This window comes from Lepidochelys kempii, chromosome 10 (assembly GCF_965140285.1).
Source record: "Lepidochelys kempii isolate rLepKem1 chromosome 10, rLepKem1.hap1, whole genome shotgun sequence".
In the NCBI taxonomy this organism is placed as follows: Eukaryota; Metazoa; Chordata; order Testudines; family Cheloniidae; genus Lepidochelys; species Lepidochelys kempii.
In genome coordinates, this window is record NC_136389.1 from 44,176,248 (window position 1) to 44,199,142 (window position 22,895).

The window sequence follows — 22,895 nt, forward strand, 5'->3', positions numbered from 1 at the left end:
GGTTCGGGAAACAAGCACAGACTGGTGGGACCGTATAGTGTTGCAGGTCTGGGACGATTCCGAGTGGCTGCGAAACTTTCGCATGCGTAAGGACACTTTCATGGAACTTTGTGACTTGCTTTCCCCTGCCCTGAGGCACAATACCACCAAGATGAGAGCAGCCCTCACAGTTGAGAAGCGAGTGGCAATAGCCCTCTGGAAGCTTGCAACGCCAGACAGCTACCGGTCAGTTGGGAATCAAATTGGAGTGGGCAAATCTACTGTGAGGGCTCCTGTGATGCAAGTAGCCCACGCAATCAAAGATCTGCTGATATCAAGGGTAGTGACCCTGGGAAATGTGCAGGTCATAGTGGATGGCTTTGCTGCAAGGGATTCCCTAACTGTGGTGGGGCCATAGACGGAACCCATATCCCTATCTTGGCACCGGAGCACCAAGCCGGCAGGTACATAAACCGCAAGGGGTACTTTTCAATAGTGCTGCAAGCACTGGTGGATCACAAGGGACGTTTCACCAACATCAATGTGGGATGGCCGGGAAGGGTACATGACGCTCGCATCTTCAGGAACTCTGGTCTGTTTCAAAAGCTGCAGGAAGGGACTTTATTCCCAGACCAGAAAATAACTGTTGGGGATGTTGAAATGCCTATATGTATCCTTGGGGACCCAGCCTACGCCTTAATGCCATGGCTCATGAAGCCGTATACAGGCAGCCAGGACAGTAGTCAGGAGCTGTTCAACTACAGGCTGAGCAAGTGCAGAATGGTGGTAGAATGTGCATTTGGATGTTTAAAGGGGTGCTGGCGCAGTTTACTGACTCGCTTAGACCTCAGCGAAACCAATATTCCCACTGTTATTACTGCTTGCTGTGCGCTCCACAATATCTGTGAGACTAAGGGGGAGACATTTATGGCGGGGTGGGAGGTTGAGGCAAATCGCCTGGCTGCTGGTTACGCGCAGCCAGACACCAGGGCGTTTAGAAGAGCACAGGAGGGTGCGGTACGCATCAGAGAAGCTTTGAAAACCAGTTTCATGACTGGCCAGGCTACGGTGTGAAAGTTCTCTTTGTTTCTCCTTGATGAAACCCCCTTGCGGCCCTTGGTTCACTCTACTTCCCTGTAAGCTAACCACCCTCCCCATCTCTCTTCAATCACCGCTTGCAGATGCAATAAAGTCATTGTTGCTTCATATTCATGCATTCTTTATTCATTCATCACACAAATCGGGGGATGACTACCAAGGTAGCCCAGGAGGGGTGGTGGAGGAGGGAAGGAAAATGCCACACAGCACTTTAAAAGTTTACAACTTTAAAATGTATTGAATGCCAGCCTTCTGTTTTTTGGGCAATCCTCTGTGGTGGAGTGGCTGGTTGGCTGGAGGCCCCCCCCACCGCGTTCTTGGGCATCTGGGTGAGGAGGCTATGGAACTTGGGGAGGAGGGCAGTTGGTTACACAGGGGCTGTAGCGGCAGTCTGCGCTCCAGCTGCCTTTGCTGCAGCTCAACCATACACTGGAGCATACTGGTTTGAGCTTCAGCCCGCCACTTATTCTCTTGAGCCCGCCACCTCTCCTCCTGGTCATTCTGTGCTTTCCTGCACTCTGACATTATTTGCCTCCACGCATTCGTCTGTGCTCTATCAGTGTGGGAGGACAGCATGAGCTAAGAGAACATTTCATCACAAGGTGCGGTTTTTTTTCTTTCTAATCTTCACTAGCCTCTGGGAAGGAGAAGATCCTGTGATCATTGAAACACTTGCAGCTGGTGGAGAAAAAAAAAGGGACAGCGGTATTTAAAAAGACACATTTTATAAAACAGTCGCTACACTCTTTCAGGGTAAACCTTGCTGTTAACAATACATACATAGCACATGTGCTTTCATTACAAGGTCGCATTTTGCCTCCCTCCACCGCGTGGCTACCCCCTCAACCATCCTCCCTCCCCGTGGCTAACAGCAGGGAACATTTCTGTTCAGCCACAAACAAACAGCCCAGCAGGAACGGGCACCTCTGAGTGTCCCCTGAAGAAAAGCACCCTATTTCAACCAGGTGACCATGAATGATATCTCACTCTCCTGAGGATAACACAGAGATAAAGAACGGATGTTGTTTGAATGCCAGCAAACATACAGTGCAATGCTTTGTTGTACAATGATTCCCGAGTACATGTTACTGGCCTGGAGTGGCAAAGTATCCTACCATGGAGGACACAATAAGGCTGCCCTCCCCAGAAACCTTTTGCAAAGGTTTGGGAGTACATCCAGGAGAGCCGCGAATGCCAGGGCAAATTAATCCTTTCACATGCTTGCTTTTAAACCATGTATAGTATTTTAAAAGGTACACTCACCGGAGGTCCCTTCTCCGCCTGCCGGGTCCAGGAGGCAGCCTTGGGTGGGTTCGTGGGGTACTGGCTTCAGGTCCAGGGTGAGAAACAGTTCCTGGCAGTCGGGAAAACCGGTTTCTCCACTTGCTTGCTCTGAGCTATCTACAACCTCCTCCTCATCGTCATCTTCTTTGTCCCCAAAACCTGCTTCCGTGTTGCCTCCATCTCCATTGAAGGAGTCAAACAACACGGCTGGAGTAGTGGTGGCTGAACCCCCTCAAATGGCATGCAGCTCATCACAGAAGCGGCATGTTTGGGGCTCTGACCCGGAGCGGCCGTTCGCCTCTCTGGTTTTCTGGTAGGCTTGCCTCAGCTCCTTCAGTTTCACGTGGCACTGCTTCGGGTCCCTGTTATGGCCTCTGTCCTTCATGCCCTGGGAGATTTTGACAAAGGTTTTGGCATTTCGAAAACTGGAACGGAGTTCTGATAGCACGGATTCCTCTCCCCATACAGCAATCAGATCCCGTACCTCCCGTTCAGTCCATGCTGGAGCTCTTTTGCGATTCTGGGATCCATCATGGTCACCTGTGCTGATGGGCTCTGCATGGTCACCTGCAGCTGGCCAAACAGGAAATGAGATTCAAAAGTTCGCGGTTCTTTTCCTGTCTACCTGGCTAGTGCATCTGAGTTGAGAGTGCTGTCCAGAGCGGTCACAATGGAGCACTCTGGGATAGCTCCCGGAGGCCAATACCATCTAATTTTGTCCACAGTACCCCAAATTCGACCCGGCAAGGCCAATCTAAGCGCTAATCCACTTGTCAGAGGTGGAGTAAGGAAATCGATTTTAAGAGCCCAATAAGTCGAAAAAAAGGGCTTAATCGTGTGGACAGGTGCAGGTTTACATCGATTTAACGCTGCTAAATTCGACCTAAAGTCCTAGTGTAGACCAGGGCATAGGCTATGTCTACACTACACTGCACTTGCATCACTAAAATTTTTGTCACTCAGGGGTGTGAAAAAAACACAGCCCTGAATGGCAAAAGTTTTAATGACAAAAAGTGCTGGTGTGGACAGTGCTTCATTGGCAAGAGACGCTCTCCTGGCGATGAAGCTACCACCCTTCGTTGGGGGTGGTTTTCTTTTGTCATCAGGAGAGCTCTCTCCTGGTGACAAAGAGCAGCTACACTGCATACCTTACAATGGAGTGGCTGTAGCTGTACCGATGCTGCTGTGCCGCTGTAAGATCTCTTGAATAGCCGCTCTGTGCCGAGAGGAGAGAGCTCTATAGCACAACAGGGTCCTGGTTTAGGGCCCGGAGGACCTATATTATATTATAAATCAGGAGTGGGGAAACTTTTTGCCCCGAGGGCCACATCTGGGAATAGAAATTGTATGGCGGGCCATGACTGCTCACAAAATTGGGGTTGGGGTGCAGGAGGGGGTGAGGGCTCTGTTGTGGGGTGCAGGCTGTGGTGCGGGAGGGGGCTCTGGGCTGGGACGGAGGACTGGGGTAGGGTGGGGGCTCTGGGTTGGGGCTGGGGATGAGGGGTTTGGAGTGCAGGAGGGGGCTCTGGGCTGGGATCGAGGGGTTCGGAGGGTTGGAGGGGGATCAGGGCTGGGGCAGGGGGTTGGAACGTGAGGAGAGGCTCAGGGGTGCAGGCTCTGGGCAGCACTTACCTCAAGCAGTTCCTGGAAGCAGTGGCATTTCCCTGCTCTGGCTCCTATGCAGAGGCGTGGCCAGGCAGCTCAGCACGCTGCCCCATCCGCAGGCACCGCCCCTGGAATCCCCATTGGAATGCCAGATGGGGCCATTGGAGTGGGGTCATTAGAGCACATAGGAGCCAGAGGGGGGCCAGGCCCCTGCTTCTTGGAGTCACGTGGAGCTGCCCCATATCCTGTTCCCCAGCTGGAGTGCCGAAGGGAGGCCATGCCGCGGCCCCCAGCCCTGCTCCCCCGCTAGAGCGGGGCAAGCCCCAGACCCCGTTCCACAGTGGGAGCTCAAGGGACAGCTTAAAATGGCCCACAGGACCGATCCAGCCCGTGGGCTGTAGTTTGCCCACCCCTGCTATAAATAATAATGATAATAATTCTAGTATACAAGCTTTATTCATTCTCATAAGTTAATAGTGTGAACAGTATATTTTGTGTTTCAGTACATTATATTTTTGAGTTTCATGTGCTGTGATGATAGCTAGGTAAGTCAGTGCTGGCACTTGTGCTAGTATATGAAAAACTTTACATTTTCACTGATGTCTTAGTGCACCCACACTGTGTGCAAAAAAGAACTTATGATACAAGATTCAGCCTCAGAAATAGCTTCACATAATATAATAAAGCCTCCTTCAGCTTTCTTCTTCTTTGTCTCCAGTCTGGCATCCACCCTCTCTACAAAATTGTCTTAATAAAAGTCATTAATAACATGTTTTCAAGCCAAAAGGTTTCTACATAGTCTTTTCAATATCTCCTAGCAGAGACATTGTTGATCAGCTGCTTCACTTTGGCTCTTTTTACTGGACTTGTTCTTTTCTTGCTGACCATTCCTTTAATGTTATATTAGGTGGAATTCTTCTCTTCTCCCTTTCTCTTTCTCCCTTCTTTATTCCCCCCTACACTTGCTTCTGGGAGACTGGGTCCATTCCCATAGTTCGTTCCCTTTTCCCACGCAAATTTCACTGTTCTCGGGCTCCGAATGGACAAAATATAGTTCTGATATTTTGCAACCTGTAATTCATAAAAATGAATGCTGTTAGGGAAAGGAGATATTCCAAAGGTCTCTTCTAGTGCTTGGAGGTCTTGGGATTTCAGATGAGATACAGAACTGAAGTCCTGAGCACATGGGAAAGGGGTCAGTGACAGAATTCTGGGTTATCCCAGGTTGGAGCAGGGTGATGGTCCCATTGAAAGAGTTGCTGAAGGATAGTGAGAGAGGTAGAAGAAAAACCAAGAGAGAACAGTATTTCAGAAGCCCAGGAAGAGTCATATGTCAAGAAGAGGATAGATGTTGTCAAGAACAACATAGGGGTGGGGAGTGGGAAATGAGGGTTGAGTAGAGGCTTTGAGATTTAGCCAGAGAGAGGTCACTAGAGAATTTAGCAAGAGTGGTTTCAGTAGAGTTGAGGTGGGCAGAAGCCAGATTGGAAGGAATTAAAGGCAGAGTTGAATGGGAGGAAATCTATGTAAATAAAATAAGTTTGAAGAGTAAGGGGTGGGTCTGTAGTTGGAGAAGCAGGTAGGGTGGAAGGAAAAGGTAACTTATTTTTTTTGCAAGTCCAACTCTTGAAATTTTTAGTGCAAGTTCCCAAAGGTCTACACTGCACTTGTATCATTAAAACTTTTGTTGCTCAGGGTTTTTTTCCTTAAAGTCCCAGCTTCTGGAATCATGTGATTATATGAGAATCTCAGCTTTTATTTAAAATAGCAATATTTTACTCCTGGTTGTGGGGAAAAAGGTTATAAAACATGAACACAACCCCAAAAGCAATAAAAAAGAACCCCAAACATTTTTTAAAAATCTCATGCTATTTAATATTAATTTAATGCTTTTTTGTGACCAGACTCGTGATTTTTGAGCATTTCAGATTGACAGCATTGAATTTTTTGTAAACCTTTTCAAATGACCTAATGTAGCTTTTAAGATTAATGTACTTTTAAAGTCAATGCTAGCCCAATCAAAATATCTTTTCTGTTTAAAAATGTGGTCAGAACTTACAAGAGCGGAACCATTACTTGTCTGGAGCTAAATTTTTTGAATTCTTGAATCAATGTCTAGTACAGACTGGATGTATTTGCTAGTACAGAGGAGTATTAATTTTTTTTTTCTTCAAAATGTTGAGCCTTGGCCAGTAAAAGCTCTGGCCTTGCCTAGAATTTTAGGAATGCTCTTTATGGAGTTTTGCCAATAAGCATTTGCAGCCTTGCACCAATCAGTTAGCAGAGGGAAATAATATAGACAGAACAGAATTTGTTTTATTGAAATAGTTTATTCACAGTTTTCCAAGGCTGTACTGTTACATTACATATAATCTTACTGGCTTTACAAGAACACAGTGTACAGTTCAAATATATCTAGACTTGTTCATGTATAAAGTGCCTTAATAGGACTTTTCATAACAGAGGTGGGCAAACTACGGCCTGTAGGACCTTCCTGCCCAGCCCCTGAGCTCCTGGCCCTGGAGGCTCGCCCCCGGCCCCTCCCACATAGGTACGCTGCCTTGCGGGCAGCGGGGCTGCGAGCTCCTGCCGCTCTGAGCAGCATGGTAAGGGGGAGGCAGTGGCGGCACATGCGGCAGTGAGGGGGTTGTGTAGGAGGTCCCAGGGAGCGGTTGGGGCGGGGGGTCCCAGGGGACAGTCAGGGGACAGGGAGCAGTTGGATGGGGTGGAGGTTGTGGGGCGGTTGGGGAACAGGGGGGTTGGGTAGGGCGTGGGAGTCTCGGGGGGCCTGTCAGGGGGCGGAGATGTGGATAGGTTGGGGCAGTCAGGGGACAGTGAGCAGGGGGGTTGGATAGGGGGCGGGGGTGTGGATAGGCTGGGGCAGTCAGGGGACAAGGAGCAGGGGGGTTGGATGGGTCAGGGGTTCTGAGGCAGACAGTCGGGGCAGGAAGTGGGGGGGGCTTAATAGGGGGCAAGGCCAGGCTGTTTGGGGAGGCACAGCCTTCCCTACCTGGCCCTCAATACAGTTTCGTACCCCGATGTGGCCCTCGGGCCAAAAAGTTTGCCCACTCTATTTTATAACCTAGTCACTCTTTTAAAAAGACCTCATAAATGAAACAAACAAAATATATTAAATCGCCTCAAGTTAACTCTGAACTTTTAAGCTAGTTGGTAACTGTATTTTCACGAAAGCTTATGCCCAAATAAATGTGTTAATCTCTAAGGTGCCACAAGGACTCCTCATTGTTTTTGCTGATACAGACTAACATGGCTACCACTCTGAAACCTGTATTTTCAGAATGCCTCTGCCATATGGTTAATCTTGTGAAATTATAGGAAGACATGTCCCGAAGACCTCTCATATATAAAGGAGTAATAAAGAAAATATGAAAAATTGGTATAACCTATTATGGGACCTGTGATATTACATATAATAGCTTCCATGGATTCTCAGGTCATAAGACAGGTTGGCCTGCTGTGTAAAGCCAAAAGAAAAATGTCATGAATCATAGAATATCAGGGTTGGAAGGGACCTCAGGAGGTCATCTCGTCCAGCCCCTGCTCAAAGCAGGACCAATCCCCAACTAAATCATCCCAGACAGGGCTTTGTCAAGCCTGACCTTAAAAACCTCAAAAGAAGGAGATTCCACCACCTCCCTAGGTAATGCATTCCAGTGCTTTACCACCCTCTTAGTGAAAAAGTTTTTCCTCATATCCAACCTAAACCTCCCCCACTGCAACTTGAGACCATTACTCCTTGTTCTGTGATCTGCTACCACTGAGAACAGTCTAGATTCATCCTCTTTGGAACCTTCTTTCAGGTAGTTGAAAGCAACTATCAAATCCCCCCTCATTCTTCTCTTCTGCAGACTAAACATCCCCAGTTCCCTCAGCCTCTCCTCATAAGTCATGTGTTCCAGTCCCCTAAAAATTTTTGTTGCCCTCTGCTGGATGCTCTCCAATTTTTCCAGCTCCTTCTTGTAGTGTGGGGCCCAAAACTGGACACAGTACTCCAGATGAGGCCTCACCAATGTCGAATAGAGGGGAATGATCACATCCCTCGATCTGCTGGCAATGCCCCTACTTATACATCCCAAAATGCCATTAGCCTTCGTGGCAACAAGGACACACCATTGACTCATAGCCAGCTTCTCGTCCACTATAACCCCTAGGTCCTTTTCTGCAGAACTGCTGCCTAGCCATTCGGTCCCTAGTCTGTAGCGGTGCATGAGATTCTTCCGTCCTAAGTGCAGGACTCTGCACTTGTCCTTGTTGAACTTCATCAGATTTCTTTTGGCCCAATCCTCTAATTTGTCTAGGTCCCTCTGTATCCTATCCCTACCCTCCAGTGTATTTACCGCTCCTCCCAGTTGAGTGTCATCTGCAAACTTGCTGAGCGTGCAATCCACGCCATCCTCCAGATCATTAATGAAGATATTGAACAAAACCGGCCCCAGGACCGACCCTTGGGGCACTCTGCTTGATACCGGTTGCCAACTAGACATGGAGCTATTGATCACTACCCTTTGAGCCCGACAATCTAGCTAGCTTTCTATCCACCTTGTAGTCCATTCATCCACCCCATACTTTAACTTGCTGGCAAGAATACTGTGGGAGACCATGTCAAAAGCTTTGCTAAAGTTAAGGAACAACACGTCCACCGCTTTCCCCTCATCCACAGAGCCAGTTATCTCGTCCTAGAAGGCAATTAGATTAGTCAGGATGAATGGTGAATCCATGCTGACTGTTCTTCTACTCTAAGTGCTTCAGAATTGATTCCTTGAGGACCTGCCCCCAGCTTATGAAGGTGGAGAATTCATGCAGCTCACAACTCCAACTCTTGCAATTCCCTATACTTAGTCAATACCTCTATTCCCTACATGAGAACACATGACCTAAGGAAGCTTACTGCATTCCTAATGACTGTGACTGCTACATCTGCCTATGAGGAGGTGGGTGGGCTTCTGCCCAACATATGGGATTTTTTTTGTAAAGAAAATAACCTGCAGAGGTGGTGGGTTGTAAGGGGAAGTGAAGAGATCTCTCATCTTCACTCTAATAATGGGCTTACCTCCTCTGCAAATGTCCGCTTTTGTATATGAGGTGGTTAATTTTTTCCTATTGACCATTCTCAGAAATGAGGCTCTCAGCTTTTGAGACCTGCTGATCTTTGAGAATTTTTCTCTGACTTCCAAACAGAATGGAAATTTCTGCCCTTAAGATACTGGAGAACTTGCTGAGCTGTTCAGTGCACCTCTCAACGTAATTTCCTTGCTTCTGATTTGGCATGCACTGAGAATATATGACAAGGCTTGTGGGAAGGGGACAGAAATAAGTACTGTACCCTGTCTGACTGGGGGAGCAGCTCCTATAATTGTAGTTTCCTTGAGCCAGTAGATTGACTGACTTCTGAATAGGACCCTTCCTAAATAACAATTCTGATAAATAGACTTCATTTCTCTCTCTGAAACAATGATCTCATCATCTCAATACAGTACAGCACAGAGAACTAGACAGCCAACTGATCATAAAACCTCAATAGTATTGATATTTGGTTAATTTTTTAAAGAAACATGAAAGGGTGATTGAGTACAACTGGCTTGCCTTGTAGCTGGTTTTTTTATATTGTTGCTTGCTAATGCAAACTCACTTACGTGAATAATATCAATTTGTTTTAAATAAAGTTTCTCAGTCACTTAGCATATGGGTTTTGTGGTCTTTAATTTCAATCCTATTCCAGAAAAGATTTAAAAAATTAAATGAATATTATTAATAATACATATGTAAGTACAAGCCATGTTCCAAACACAGAATTATTGTTCCAAGTTTATTGGTTTTATTCAGAGGACATTTGGGGCAATGTGCTGATTGACATGGAATATAAACACATGCTGCTTATTAGATTGGTACTGTTGCTCTGCACTGCTGAACTGCTGTAGCTTTTGTCTGAGCTATTAGGGTAAGACAAATTGAAGAACACAGGTAAATCCTTCAACTCATGTATATAATAGCTTAAGTAAAGGAGAATTTCTGCACTATAACCTTGGAATATCCATTTCTGATGAGTATTCTTTCAAATGGTTTATCTCTAGCTTCATTTAGATAAGAAACAACCAAGCAGTAAATTCCATTGTTGAAAAATTGGTATAGTATTTCGGTTTTGTTCCTTATTCTTAATATAAGTATTTGTGTAAATGCAAAACTTAGCTTAACTGTGGAGTGGTGGTGACTGGTATGTTTGTAGTTACATTCTGAACCCTGTTGTGCTAGACCAAGGGTTCTCAAACAGGGGGTCGTGAGGTTATTGCACGGAGGGTCGCAAGCTATCAGTCTCCATCCCAAACCCTGCTTTTCCTCTAGCATTTATAATGGTGTTAAATATATTAAAAAGTGTTTTTAATTTATAAGGGGGATCACACTCAGAGGCTTGCTACATGAAAGGGGTCACCAGTACAAAACTTTGAGAACCCTTTGCTAGACACTGTACAAAAACAGAGGGAGAGTCGATCCCTGCCCCGATGAGTTTATAGTGTGAATAGACAAAACAGACACAGGGTGGGAGAGGACACAGGACTAGAGCACTGATGTGACTTGTCCAAGGTCACATAAAGGTCATTGACAGGGCCAAAAATAGAAACCAGATTTCCGGATTCCCAGTGCAGTGTGCTATCCACTCTAGACCATGTTGCTGTCTCTTTTTGTGTTGCTGTTTGTACTACATCAAGCAAACACTGGTCTACATGTTCTTAGAAAGACAAGAAAAGCTATTCATTGGTAGATTCATGAACTGCTGCAAAAAGAAATAGTGTGTATTATTGTGTAACTCACTGCTGCTCATAACATTAATTAGACATGCATTTCTCTCCCTCCTCTCTATTACGGTCCTTGTTCAAAGCATCCTTCACTGATTGTTTGGGTAGTGGTATTTGTTTAGCATGCTTCTTAAAATTCAGTTTGTCTTCGGATTTTTCCATCTACACCAGTGAAAAGTATGTTCAGAATCACAATTTTCTTTATTTCAGGTGGGAGTTCTCTTTCTGTCCCAAATTCTAGACTAAAAAAAAATCCCATTGTTTTATTTAGAACTGCAAGGCAGGCTGGATACGGTATAGCTTTTAATACAGTGCTTAAGGTAATGAAAGTTAGGGAATACTGAGTCAACTTGCCATTGAGGCAATGTTTTAAAATCCTGCATTTATAGCTATTCATCTCACACATTTTTCTTACTAGTTTCAATCATAAACCTTGGCAGAGGATTGTATTGAAGTGATCAGCTCTGAACCAAAAGAGCATTCCTTGAAAATCTAAGCTTATGTTACCAAGTAACCTAAAAAAGTAAATTAGTAGCTTGTTGATTCATGAGATGGAAGTAAAGTTACCTTCTGTGCATTCTGAGATTGGTTGCTTCAGCATTTGGTAGAAAAGGTAGAAAATGTATACAGTGTTTTATTCTTTGAGGCGAAAATGTATGTGGAACTTTCATTTGATCATTTTAAAGGGACTGTATATACAAAATACTGCAGTGGTGTCATTTTTGTGTCAGGACTGTTTGGAGCAATCTAAGATGACCTTGTGTGTAAAAGGAGGGAGGTGACCTCTCACTCTCTCGCACTCACTCTCATTCTCTCACTCTCACACTGGGTATTTTTCTAAAAGATCTACTCTAGGAATTCTTTTTGGGAAATTCTATGGCTTGTATTATACAGGAGGTCAGACTAGGTAATCACAATGTTCCCTTGTGGCTGTGGAGTCTATGAATCTATGAAACACAGTGTGCAAGTGTTCACCAGATCACACATAAAATTGATTCCCATGTATATACTAGCACAACTTGCTATTCTGATGGTTTTCTGTAATTGTAGAACTTTGTTTTAGTGACCTGTGGAAAACTAACATGGATCAAATTGAATTTTAACATCTTCCATGTGTTCACATTTGAAAAAAAAAATCAGCCAGTTATAACTTTAATAAATAAGCCTCATAGTGGACTTACTGGATTTAATACTTCATGTCATAATTGGCATTCATGTTTCTTGCTTCAGTGATTTGATTAGAACCAAAATATATGCAAAAGATAACTGCAGACTTAAGAGGATTGTTTTGTTGCAATATGTGATTTTGAGCCAGTACTCGCAGTCAGAGAATTATTTGTTTCTATTTATTGAGACTCATCCCGCTCCCTCTTGCTTTGAACAGTCATGGTTTAACTCCAAGCTTCGCTTGTCAGGATAATCCTGCATTACTAGAGTCAAGAGGCCAACTCTACTGTTCCCCCTGGCCTAATAACTCGGGAACAGCTGCACTGGTTAGAAACAGCTTTGTTTTCTGATCATATTGGCTGGGGAGTCTTTACTGAACCAGAACTACTCTCGTTAGTATGTATCACCAAATTAATGTTTCAGTAAATATGTCAGTATTTCACGAAAATAGGTGGGAGAGATGCACTAGATGTAGGTGAAGTCCTGTAACGTCAAGCATTTTGCAACCTAAGAGGGAAAATAGAAGCATAACAAAGCTTAACTTTTAAAATCTAGATAGTGATAGATTAGTGTAGACTATTGCTAATGAATTGCGTATGAGTAAAAGTCTATCCAGAAACTGAATTCCTATTTATTCAAAGGGTATTTTAGGAAGCATCCATGCAAACATCTGTGTGTGGACCTTCTAAATGATTTCAGCCAATACTTTTGGGACTGATCTCTATGGCATTAGGAAAGTAATCAGTTTCATTCTAGCTGAGCATTGATTTTTCTCACAGCAGAGGTTTATAATGGCATATGATGGTTTTGTTGTATGAAACTGTCATACGGCCCTTTCTACTTAAGACCTTAAGTTGGATGTAAACATGGTTCTCTGAGGTTCAGTGAGAAGCATTAGATCTATTAAATCATTCAGCCACCTTTCCCCAGGTTTTTATCATCATTTGTGCAATGACAGCCAAGTCCCAAAAGCAAGCCTGTGATGTGCATGTAAGCAGGCTATATGCAGCTTCTATCTTCTGAAACACAACGGTAACATCTTCTCTTTATTATGACAGGCTTTTGGAAATGCAAAGACAGCACATAATAACAACTCAAGTCGCTTTGGCAAGTTTATTCAAGTGAATTACCAGGAAACAGGCACTGTGCGAGGGTAAGTGGCAATCAGCAGCAGTTTAGGGTTTTGAACCTGGGTGTATTGTATGTAGTGATATTCTTACCTGCACAACAGGAATGTAAACAGACTGAAAATATCCATATAATATATGGCCTACAAGGTTCATTATCTACTTTATTTTATATATAATCGGCTTTCTTATTTTACAACTACTTCTGTGGGGATATATGCAGAATTTACCTGTTATGAACAGATGTTTATTGGTAAAAAAGCTTAAGTGTACATTTTCAACAGTGTCCCCTTTTAGCCTCATGACTCTCAGGGATTTAGTCTATGGGAATTGCATGAGTAAACCCTTGTGATGAAAATGTAACCATATTCCTTCTCTTTATTCTTATAAGAAAATGTATTGGTTTGTTTTATCATTCATTTTGTGTACATACTATATCACTGTATTGTTTTGTTTTTGTTTCTCAGCAAAATAATGTCACACTTTATTGCCTGATTTTCAGAGGGGCTGAGAATCCACAGCTCCAACTTATTTCAGAGACCGTTGTGGGCAGTCAACACATCTGAAAGTCAAGTCACGGCTTTCCAACCTTTTTAGGCAATTTTTCACGTCACTCCCAACTTGCTCACTTTCTTTATTATTTATTTTTGTTTTAAACAAGCAGTTCAGCAATAAATCTATTCTTTTAATGTTGAGATTCTTCTATTTTAAAATATCCATTTAAATTAAACCCAGCATCCTTCTCTATTATAATTAGAGGGTTGCAGTGTGAGGAAAAGGATAAATTCCCCCTTTTATTTTGAATAAAGCTAAAAGAAACATGGACACTTCCTTAACTACACCATCAATTTATGTAGCACCTTTTCATGACACCTATTTGCTGTGCACTAGTGGCATCTGTTGATTAAGAGTAAAGCTTTGAGAATAGCAATTTCTTCTTTGAGTGATAGTCCTTAGGTGTATTCCACATGTGAGAAACACATGTGCACCATGTGACTCAGTCCAGAATTTTTTGCAAGCAGTATCGTTGGCTCACATATGTGCTGTAGGTCTTCCCGTGCTCCAAACCGAGGGCATAAAAGGTGGTGTGGGCTGACGCCTCTTTAGTTCCTTCTTACCATTGCATGGTCTGAGTTGGAATCTTTGGTGTCCTCAGCTTCTTTCTTACTGCGTCATTGCTGTAAGATATTATATATAGTTAACTGTAATAGTTGTAGTAGTTTTTGTAGTTTAGTCTACACAGGCAGATAGTGTAGTTAGTGTTCCCCCTCCACCCCATTTCTTTCCCACACAGAGACACTCCCCACCCCACCAAGTTTGGAATTATGCCCAGGGTCCTGGGGTTCAAAAGCAGTGTTTCCTGCCCTTGCTTCGTTTCAGTGAGTGACAAACATCAACACTACCTTGAGGCTCATATTTCTACTAAGTACAGCATCTGCCACACTTTCCACCAGAACTCATGAGTGTCAGGAACTGAGACTCAGAAAACATCTCATGGAGAAGGCGATGAATCCCCAGTCAGACGCGGGCCAGGGACCGCCCCCTATACATAGGTTTCACCAAGCAGGCAGCACCTCTCTGAACTCGAGCTCGGAAACAGAAGCCAAGATGTTAAGCCTAAGGAGAAGTCTTCACATGAGAGAAAACGGCACTTTCATAGACATAAGGACAAGCCATCTTCATCTAAAACTGCCCCAAAGAGAATGGATCCCTCCCTGATCCCGTTAAAGTTGGGAGAGCTAGCGCACATGGGTGCTAAGGACTTAGGCCCAAGTACATTTTCTGACAGGAGAAGGAGGCATGCAAGGATATGTTTCTGACTGTTCTGACAGTGGCTCTCATGGTGAAGGTTTGGGATAAATCGCTCTTGGTGCTCCCATCCACTTCCAGAGCTGATGCAGTACTAGTAGTGACACCCATGGGGCAAGCTTATTGTCACAATGACCAGGGAAGCTCTGGTTCCAACAGCTCTGCCAATGGACTCTTCTGGTATCCCAGAGTCATTAGAGTGTTACCTCTCACCAGAGGACATCTTTGCTCTTATCTGCATTCACCACTCCTATCAGGACCATCTCTATTCCAGTACATGGCTATACCAGAGAAAGAGACTATCCTGACAAGGCAGGGTCTTTTTCCTGTCCCACCTGCCAGCCTTGACGTGCAAACATCAGTACTATCAGTTCTCTATGAGATAAGGTATCCGTCTTTCTCTTTGGATGAGTCTGAGGCCTCTCAGGAGTCTCTGTGGCATTGGATGGTGGTGGCATAAGTCAAGTGTCCCCAAAGATCAGGGTTCTGACCTCCCACCATATATGATTGCCCAAGAGACAGGTAGTACCCTATGCCATGTGGTCCTCCTCTGCCATTTGATCCTTCGAACTGACAACATTGGGGGCCATGGGAACCCTACACTAGACACCTGGAATCAGTTCAGGAGTCCTATTTGCCATTGCCCAGACACCCACAATCAGCCCCATCAGAATATTCAGAAGTGGAAGATGAACTGATTCTGACAGTTTCAAGAGCCAAGCTCATTGTCTTCACTGGGTGAGGTGGTTACTCCACGTTCTCAGTCTCCATCAGATGACTTTAAACAATATCAAGAGCTTGTGCACAGGTGAGTTCAGAGCTACAGATTCAGCTTGAGGAAGTCCAGGAGCCTCAGCACAGTTTACTAGACATTTTACAATCTTCCGGTCCCATTGGAGTGGCCCTCCCCATTAATGAGGCCAGCATGGACCCAGCAAAAACAGTTTGGCACACTCCTGCTTCTTGTGCTCCCACCCCTAAGAGGGATGAGAAGTGCTGCTTTGTTTCATCGGGGGGAGAGGGGGGAGGAGAGGAGGGTTCTCTCATCCACCGCCGAACTCTTGGTGCTGAAGGTGGCCACAGCATGGTCCAAGCAACAGGACCTAAAGGCTACTTCCATAAAGGTTGAGTTGCTTGTGTCCTTTTAGGGAAAAAGGTCTTCTCTTCCACCTCCCTTCAGTTCAGGATTTCAAATTATCCTGCCTTCTTGGCCAAATAAGATTTTACTAATAAGATTTTGGAATTTAAGGACAAGCTCCCTGAGGTGGATAGGGCCCCTTCCAGGCCTTAGATTAGGATGAGGGCAGATTAGTGCCCAAAACTTTCCTCCAAGCTGCAGTGGACGTGGCAGATACTCTGTCTAAGGGGGTTATTTCCATTATTATGGGGAGAGATTCGTGATTATAACCCTTCCTTTGTCTTCCCTTCCTATTTGATGACTCTGTTTACTGCTTTAATGCAAATTAAGCAAAGCACACATTCCTTTGTTTAGGACAGACCTGTTTGCCAGCTTTTGCTTGTGCAGGGCTGGGAGGTTTGGAACATGTGTTATAAGATTTCCCTGTATGGTGTTATTAATTTCACATACAATGTTGTCTCATGCATTTTACTGGGACAACACCAACCAGAAAATTAAGAATTTTCAAATGATACCTTAGAAGGCATACTTTGTATAAAGGTTATTACAATAGTGTGTAGGATATGACTGCAGGGGTGTATTCTGTCACAAGGGATGATGTTGGACTCAACTATAGCAGGAATGTATCTACTTTTCAAGGGGTTTCAGGCCATGAGCACGCTCATACATCAGACCCAGGACGTTAAACAAAACTTTCCTTTCCCTCCTCAAACACATGGCACGCATGATGCTGTTTGTCAAGTTTCATCTTTGCTGCCTACAGACTGACTTTTCTCTGTGTGCTCACCAGAGAAAGGCAACATAAATTGCAAAGCCATTCCACCAAAGTTTTAGATCCTTTCCCCTGGTGGACAAAACTGGAGAATGGTTCAGGTAGGGATCCCTTTCCTAATACTGACTCCTGATGCAACCATTGTTACCAGCTTGGTTTGGGGCACTCACATGAGGGTGATCATATGACATAAGGTGTCTGGAGTCCAGAATACATGTCAATTTACCAGAACTCAGGGCGGTCCCTTGAGTCTGCAATGCCTTCCTCCGACTCATCCAATCCAGTTGTGTCCAAATAATGTCGGACAACACGACAATGGTGTTTTATATAAACAAGCGGAGGGGAGCAAGTTATCTCTCCCTTTTTGCATAAGGTAGTTGCTCTCTGCAGTGGGTGCATCAGCCATCACATAACCCTATCAGCAGCATATTTACGAGGGGTGCAGAACTACCTAGCTGACAGCCTGAGCAGACATTTTGCCATGAATTGTGAATAGGAGGTTCATAATTTGGTTTTCAACAATATCTTCCTCCAATGGGGAATGTCTTGTGGGAGAAAAGGAAACTTCCTCTGTGCTGCTACAGAGCAGCCTTGGTCAAGGTCTCAGTGGTAGATGCCTCTCCTAATGTCATGGAAGGAATCACCTGGGGTATGTCTTCCCTCCCAACTCATTAGTACTACAAGTTCTATGGAAGATCCACCAAGACAGAGCTCAGGTCATCCTGATAGTACTCAACTGTTCTGGTTTATGGATCTGCTGAAGCTCTCAGTTCACCCACAAACATCCCCACATTACCTGGAAGGTTCAAGCACCTCACTCTGGGCCGCTGCAACTCAGGGCCTAGTATTTGAATGGACATCGGAAATAGAGCACTTATGTTCTTAAAGGTGCAATTCATCCTTAACCAAAGCAGAAGAGACTCTACGAGAAGCTGTTACTCAGCAAAATAGAAGCATTTCTCCTGTTTGGCTCACCTATTCAATTTGTATCCAAAATCTGCCAGGATCCCTGCTATTTTAGAATATCTACTTACCCTTAAATCATTGGGTCTTGCACTCAGTTCTCTGTGAGTACATTTAGCAGTGATCAGTGGTTTCCATCCTCCGGTGGATAACCGTACAATATTCACTCATCCTGTCACAACTAGATTAATGAAGGGGATTCTCATATACTTTCCATCACTGGTGAAGATTGCACCTCATTGGGACCTCAATTTTGTTTTATCATTGCTCCCTAACCTCTTCCCCTTTAAGCCTGGCCACATGTGTTCTGGCCCATTTGTCCAGGAAGGTGGACTTTCTAATAGCCACAACGTCAGTCAGAAGAGTCAGTTAGCTCCGAGCACTCGTGGCAGACTCACCATATACTACCCTCTATAAAGAAAAGGTCTCATTACAACCCCACCCTAGATTTGTTCCTAAAGTAGTTTGAGTTTCAAATGAGTCAAGTAATCTACCTACCAGTATTTTTTCCTCAGATGAAGAGAAATGGCTGTATTCTCTAGACTTCCAAAGGGCTAAGCCTTTTATCTACAAAGAACAAAGTATGTTAGTAAGACACCTAAACTATTTCCATAGCAGAGCAATCAAGGGATCGGGATATATTGGTACAGAGACTTTCAAAATGAATCTTGGGTTGTATTGCCCTTTGTTACCAATTAGCTCATCTTCCCTCTCCGGAGTATGTGTGTGAGCTCATTCAACTAGACGGCAAACTTCTTCTGCTGCCTCGCTAAGACATGTACTCCTCCTAAAGATACTTAGGGCAGCTACTTGGAGGTCTTTGCATATCTTCATGCTCTGGTGTAGTCAACAGCAACTGATACAGCTGTGGGGACAGCAGTATTACATTCAGCTGTCACTTCTGTGTCCATCCCATGTCTGATTACTGCTTGTTAATCTCCCACATGCATAATATGCATGGGATTATCTCTCAAAGAAAAAATTGAGGTTGCTTACCTATAACTGAAGGGTTCTTTGAGGTATATGGTCCCTATCTGTATTCCACTATCGACCCTCCACCCCCTCTGCTGGGGATTGTTAGAACTGAGGTAAGAATGGGAAACTGGAAAGATGTCGGTCCGCACCACCGCTTATGCCCTCTGCTCAGAGCATGAGAGCTATGACGTGTGTGCAGGCCAATGGACACTGTCTGTGAAAAATTCCGGACTCAGGCACATGGTGTGCATGTGTATCCTATGTGTGGACTACAGATAGGGACCACACTAGGGTGACCCAGACAGCAAGTGTGAAAAATCGGGACGGGGGTGGGAGGTAATAGGTGCCTATAGAAGAAAATGCCACAAATATCGGGACTGTCCCTATAAAATAGGGACATCTGGTCACCCTAGACCACACATCTTCAAGAACCTCCAGTTATAGGTAAGTAACACCCATTTTTAGTATAATCCAACTACGAAAAAGTAGGAGGAAACCTCTTGCTTCCCTTAGAAATTGTACTTCTCTGTCTCTGGCCATCTGGTATATTACGTTTCTACACTTCTTTGTAAGCTCCTTGGGTGCTGCCCCAAGCACAGTAATAGTGTTTGAAAAAATAATTAGCTGCCTTTGTTGTAGTATGAAATATTGTTTTTCCATGAACCTCTCTCAAATGTTTTTATATAATTTCCTAACTCTATTTTAAAAAAATAGATTTAATAGATGTCTAGAGCCAAGCTTTCAGAACCTGTGCAAAATTTGTGTCTGTCTTATACATGCTGTTTGTTTATCAATCATGTTTATTATGGTGGTGCCTAAGAGCCACCCAACAATGGGCACCTATTGTGTAGCCACTGTACAACCACAGTAGTATAGCCCTGCCTCAGAGATTACAATTTCTGATGTTTCTAATTGCATTTACACATGTACATTTGATGTGCAAACAACTTGCACACAGTTCTGAAAATCACTGTCCGATATTTGGTTAAAGAATCGCATATGTTTAATTGCCAAAACAAGAAGAGCTTGTAAACTTGAGAGGCTTAGTAGCAAGATATTTAGCACCAACAGAAGACCCCTATTCAGCAAAATACTTGAATATATAGTTAGATGTGAATGACTGGAGTGACCATAATATAGGAGGGCTTTAAAATGTAGACCTGAACTTGCAATGAAATCTCGATGGGCAGATGGATTTCATTGCGGGATCAGGACCTAAATGGGCTCTGATCTCAGTTTGGGATGTAGAGGGTTAGTCAGTCAATTTTATCTTGCTGAATTTAGGTTTAATAGGTATCTTAGATTCTTTAGTTTCTGTCAAGGTTTCCCTGTACACGCCTTGCCCATAGGTTAACTCATCAGAGATTTTGTATAGATGTTAGTTCTGGCTTCATATCACACTAAACCCTCAAAAGTCAAACATAATTTTGGGCTTGTTCTGCCTAGGAGGAAATTTATATAACTAAATGAAATAAGAATGAAATATAAATGTATCTTTTCTGTATAGTAAAAAAATCACAATAAAGTTCTCCATTTAAGCTGAACATTGGATGGATGAATGACTGACTTTTTTTTTCTTCCAGAGCTTATGTTGAAAAGTATTTACTGGAGAAATCCAGGCTAGTCTATCAGGAACACAATGAACGGTAGGAGCCTGTTTTTTACTTATGTATATCCGTATATTTTTAATGATCTATTTATTCGGTGCATGACAGTTTTAATATCCTATTTTCACTGGACTCTAGGATATCCATTTCACCATTCTAAGTATGTATTGCTAATCAATTTGCAGGCAAGCTACTTAGGGTTTATCTACACAGTGACATTCAGGAAAGTTAATTTGTAAAACGTGAATTAGTTAAAGTGCATTAAACCCCTGCGTGAACACTCATTCAGAATTAAAATGGCTTTAATTCAGTTAAGCTAAGGGCTTGTCTACACTTGAAATTCTACAGTGGCACAGCTACAATACTGCAGTTGTACTGCTGTAGTATGTAGACACTCACTACAGCGATTGGTGGTGTTCTCCTATTCGTGTAGGACAGGTAATCCACCTCCCCAAGTGGCAGCAGCTAGGTCAACTGGAGAATTCTTTGGTTGACATAGCCCTATCTGCATTGAGGGTTAGGTCAGCTTAACTCTCTTGCTTAGAGGTGTGGATTTTTCACAGCCTGAGTCGACCTAACTTTTGAGTGTAGACCTGGCCAAACCTGTTTTGCAGTATTTGTTTAATAGCAAATTTCATTTGGGGAGTGAAGTCTAGAAGGGAGGAAAATCCAGCTCTCCATTTCATCCTTACAGTCCCTGTGTTCGCAAAAAGAAAAGGAGTACTTGTGGCACCTTAGAGACTAACCAATTTATTTGAGCATAAGCTTTCGTGAGCTACAGCTCACTTCATCGGATGCATACTGTGGAAACTGCAGAAGACATTATATACACAGAGACCATGAAACAATACCTCCTCCCACCCCACTCTCCTGCTGGTAATAGCTTATTTAAAGTGATCACTCTCCTTACAATGTGTATGATAATCAAGTTGGGCCATTTCCAGCACAAATCCAGGTTTTCTCACCCTCCGCACCCCACCCCCCCCGGGAAATGGCCCACCTTGATTATCATACACATTGTAAGGAGAGTGGTCAGTTTGGATGAGCTATTACCACCAGGAGAGTGAGTTTGTGTGTGTATGGGGGTCGGGGGGTGAGAAAACCTGGATTTGTGCTGGAAATGGCTCACCTAGTCCCTGTGTTATATTTTCCACTGTCTTTGTGACTAATGGATAAATCAAATGTTATAGCATGGTTATTATGTGACTTCTGATTTATTTGTAATCTATTTAAAACTTAATTTTGGGGCATGGGCTGTCTTTTTGCTCTTTGAGCAGCACCTTGCATAATGGACTAGGGCTCCAAGCCACAATGGTGATCCTAATAATTAATAATGAAAATGATTTATTTTGCCTTCTTATGGCCTTTTATTTCCCTATTGCAGACTTCTCTTTTAATTTCAGTGATTAATTATTTCCTCTATTTTAAACAAATTTTCCACTGTCTCATAGTTTATTCCAAAAAACAAATAAAAAAACTACAAACCCCACATGGCCCTTATTAGGGGGTAGAGAAAGTCAAACATTATCTTCCATTGATTATGTCAACTACTGGCACTTTCTTCTGTGTTGCTCTTTGAGGGCATGTCTACAGTGCAATAAAACATCCATGTCTGGCCCGTATCAGCTGAGTTGGGCTCCAGGGCTATAAAATTGCTGTGTAGAAGTTTGGGCTTGGACTGGAGCCCTGGCTGTGGGACCCTTCTGCCTTGCGGAATCCCAGAGCCTAGCTCCAGCCAGTGCCCAAACGTCAGTATTGCAGTTTTATAGCCCCACAGGCCAACCCTCTTGAGTCTGAGTCAGCTGACAAGGTCCAGCTAAGAGTGTTTTATTGCAGTGTGGACATAACTTGAGACTGTTGTTCTTGTACAGTTTTACATTAATTAGTTTTACATTAATACGTGTCCTTTGGTGTAATAAATAAGATGCTCTTGGTGCGAAAATTATCCTATTAAGTTAGATGAAGGAGGAAACCTAAATAGTTTTGCAGTCTGAGTCTCATCCATGTGGAATTGGTACATCCATTGTTATAATGCTAATGTACTGCTCTCAAGGTTAAATTGCATGCACACTGAAACTTGAAAAATCTAATCGAGGTTGTTATGACTTCATCTTTTTCCCCCTCAGGAAAACTTTTGATAAGACTCCTGAAGAGCAGAATTCTTAATTTTAGATATAGTACTGTGCTGTCAATACTCTTCTGTTGTGAAGTCATGCTTAAGTAAAAGTAATTGTCATCTTAGCCATTTCAGCTCTTTTAACATTAATAGTGTATTTCAAGCATTTAGGATGTGTTTGATATCAAAGTGAAATAAGAGGATTTCAAATCCCCTTCTGCAGAGCCACAGTGGCAGAGTTCTTGCCCTGTTTACCACTTTGTAAGGAAGAATGTTGACAATTTGGGATCTCGCCTAATGTATTACTATTACACATGTTCCTAAGCTCTTTCATAAATTTATTCTTGGACAATGAGTGTACTAAGTGGGACGAAGGGTCTAATTCTCTGTTACTCTGAGCTTTGTGCCATCATTAATATCAGTGTGAAGTGGTGTAAACGGTT

General features: G+C 43.5%; 1 protein-coding gene across 4 annotated transcripts in view; it reads left to right on the forward strand.

The window, feature by feature from the left end:
- MYO9A (myosin IXA) overlaps window positions 1-22,895 on the forward strand; it is a 467,674-nt gene that overhangs the window by 184,380 nt on the left and 260,399 nt on the right. For all 4 annotated transcript variants that reach the window (XM_073363174.2, XM_073363176.2, XM_073363175.2 and 1 more), the window contains 2 exons: window positions 13,004-13,098; window positions 20,313-20,375. In XM_073363174.2, coding sequence (XP_073219275.1) covers window positions 13,004-13,098; window positions 20,313-20,375 — 158 coding nt within the window. The remainder of the gene's footprint in view (window positions 1-13,003; window positions 13,099-20,312; window positions 20,376-22,895) is intronic.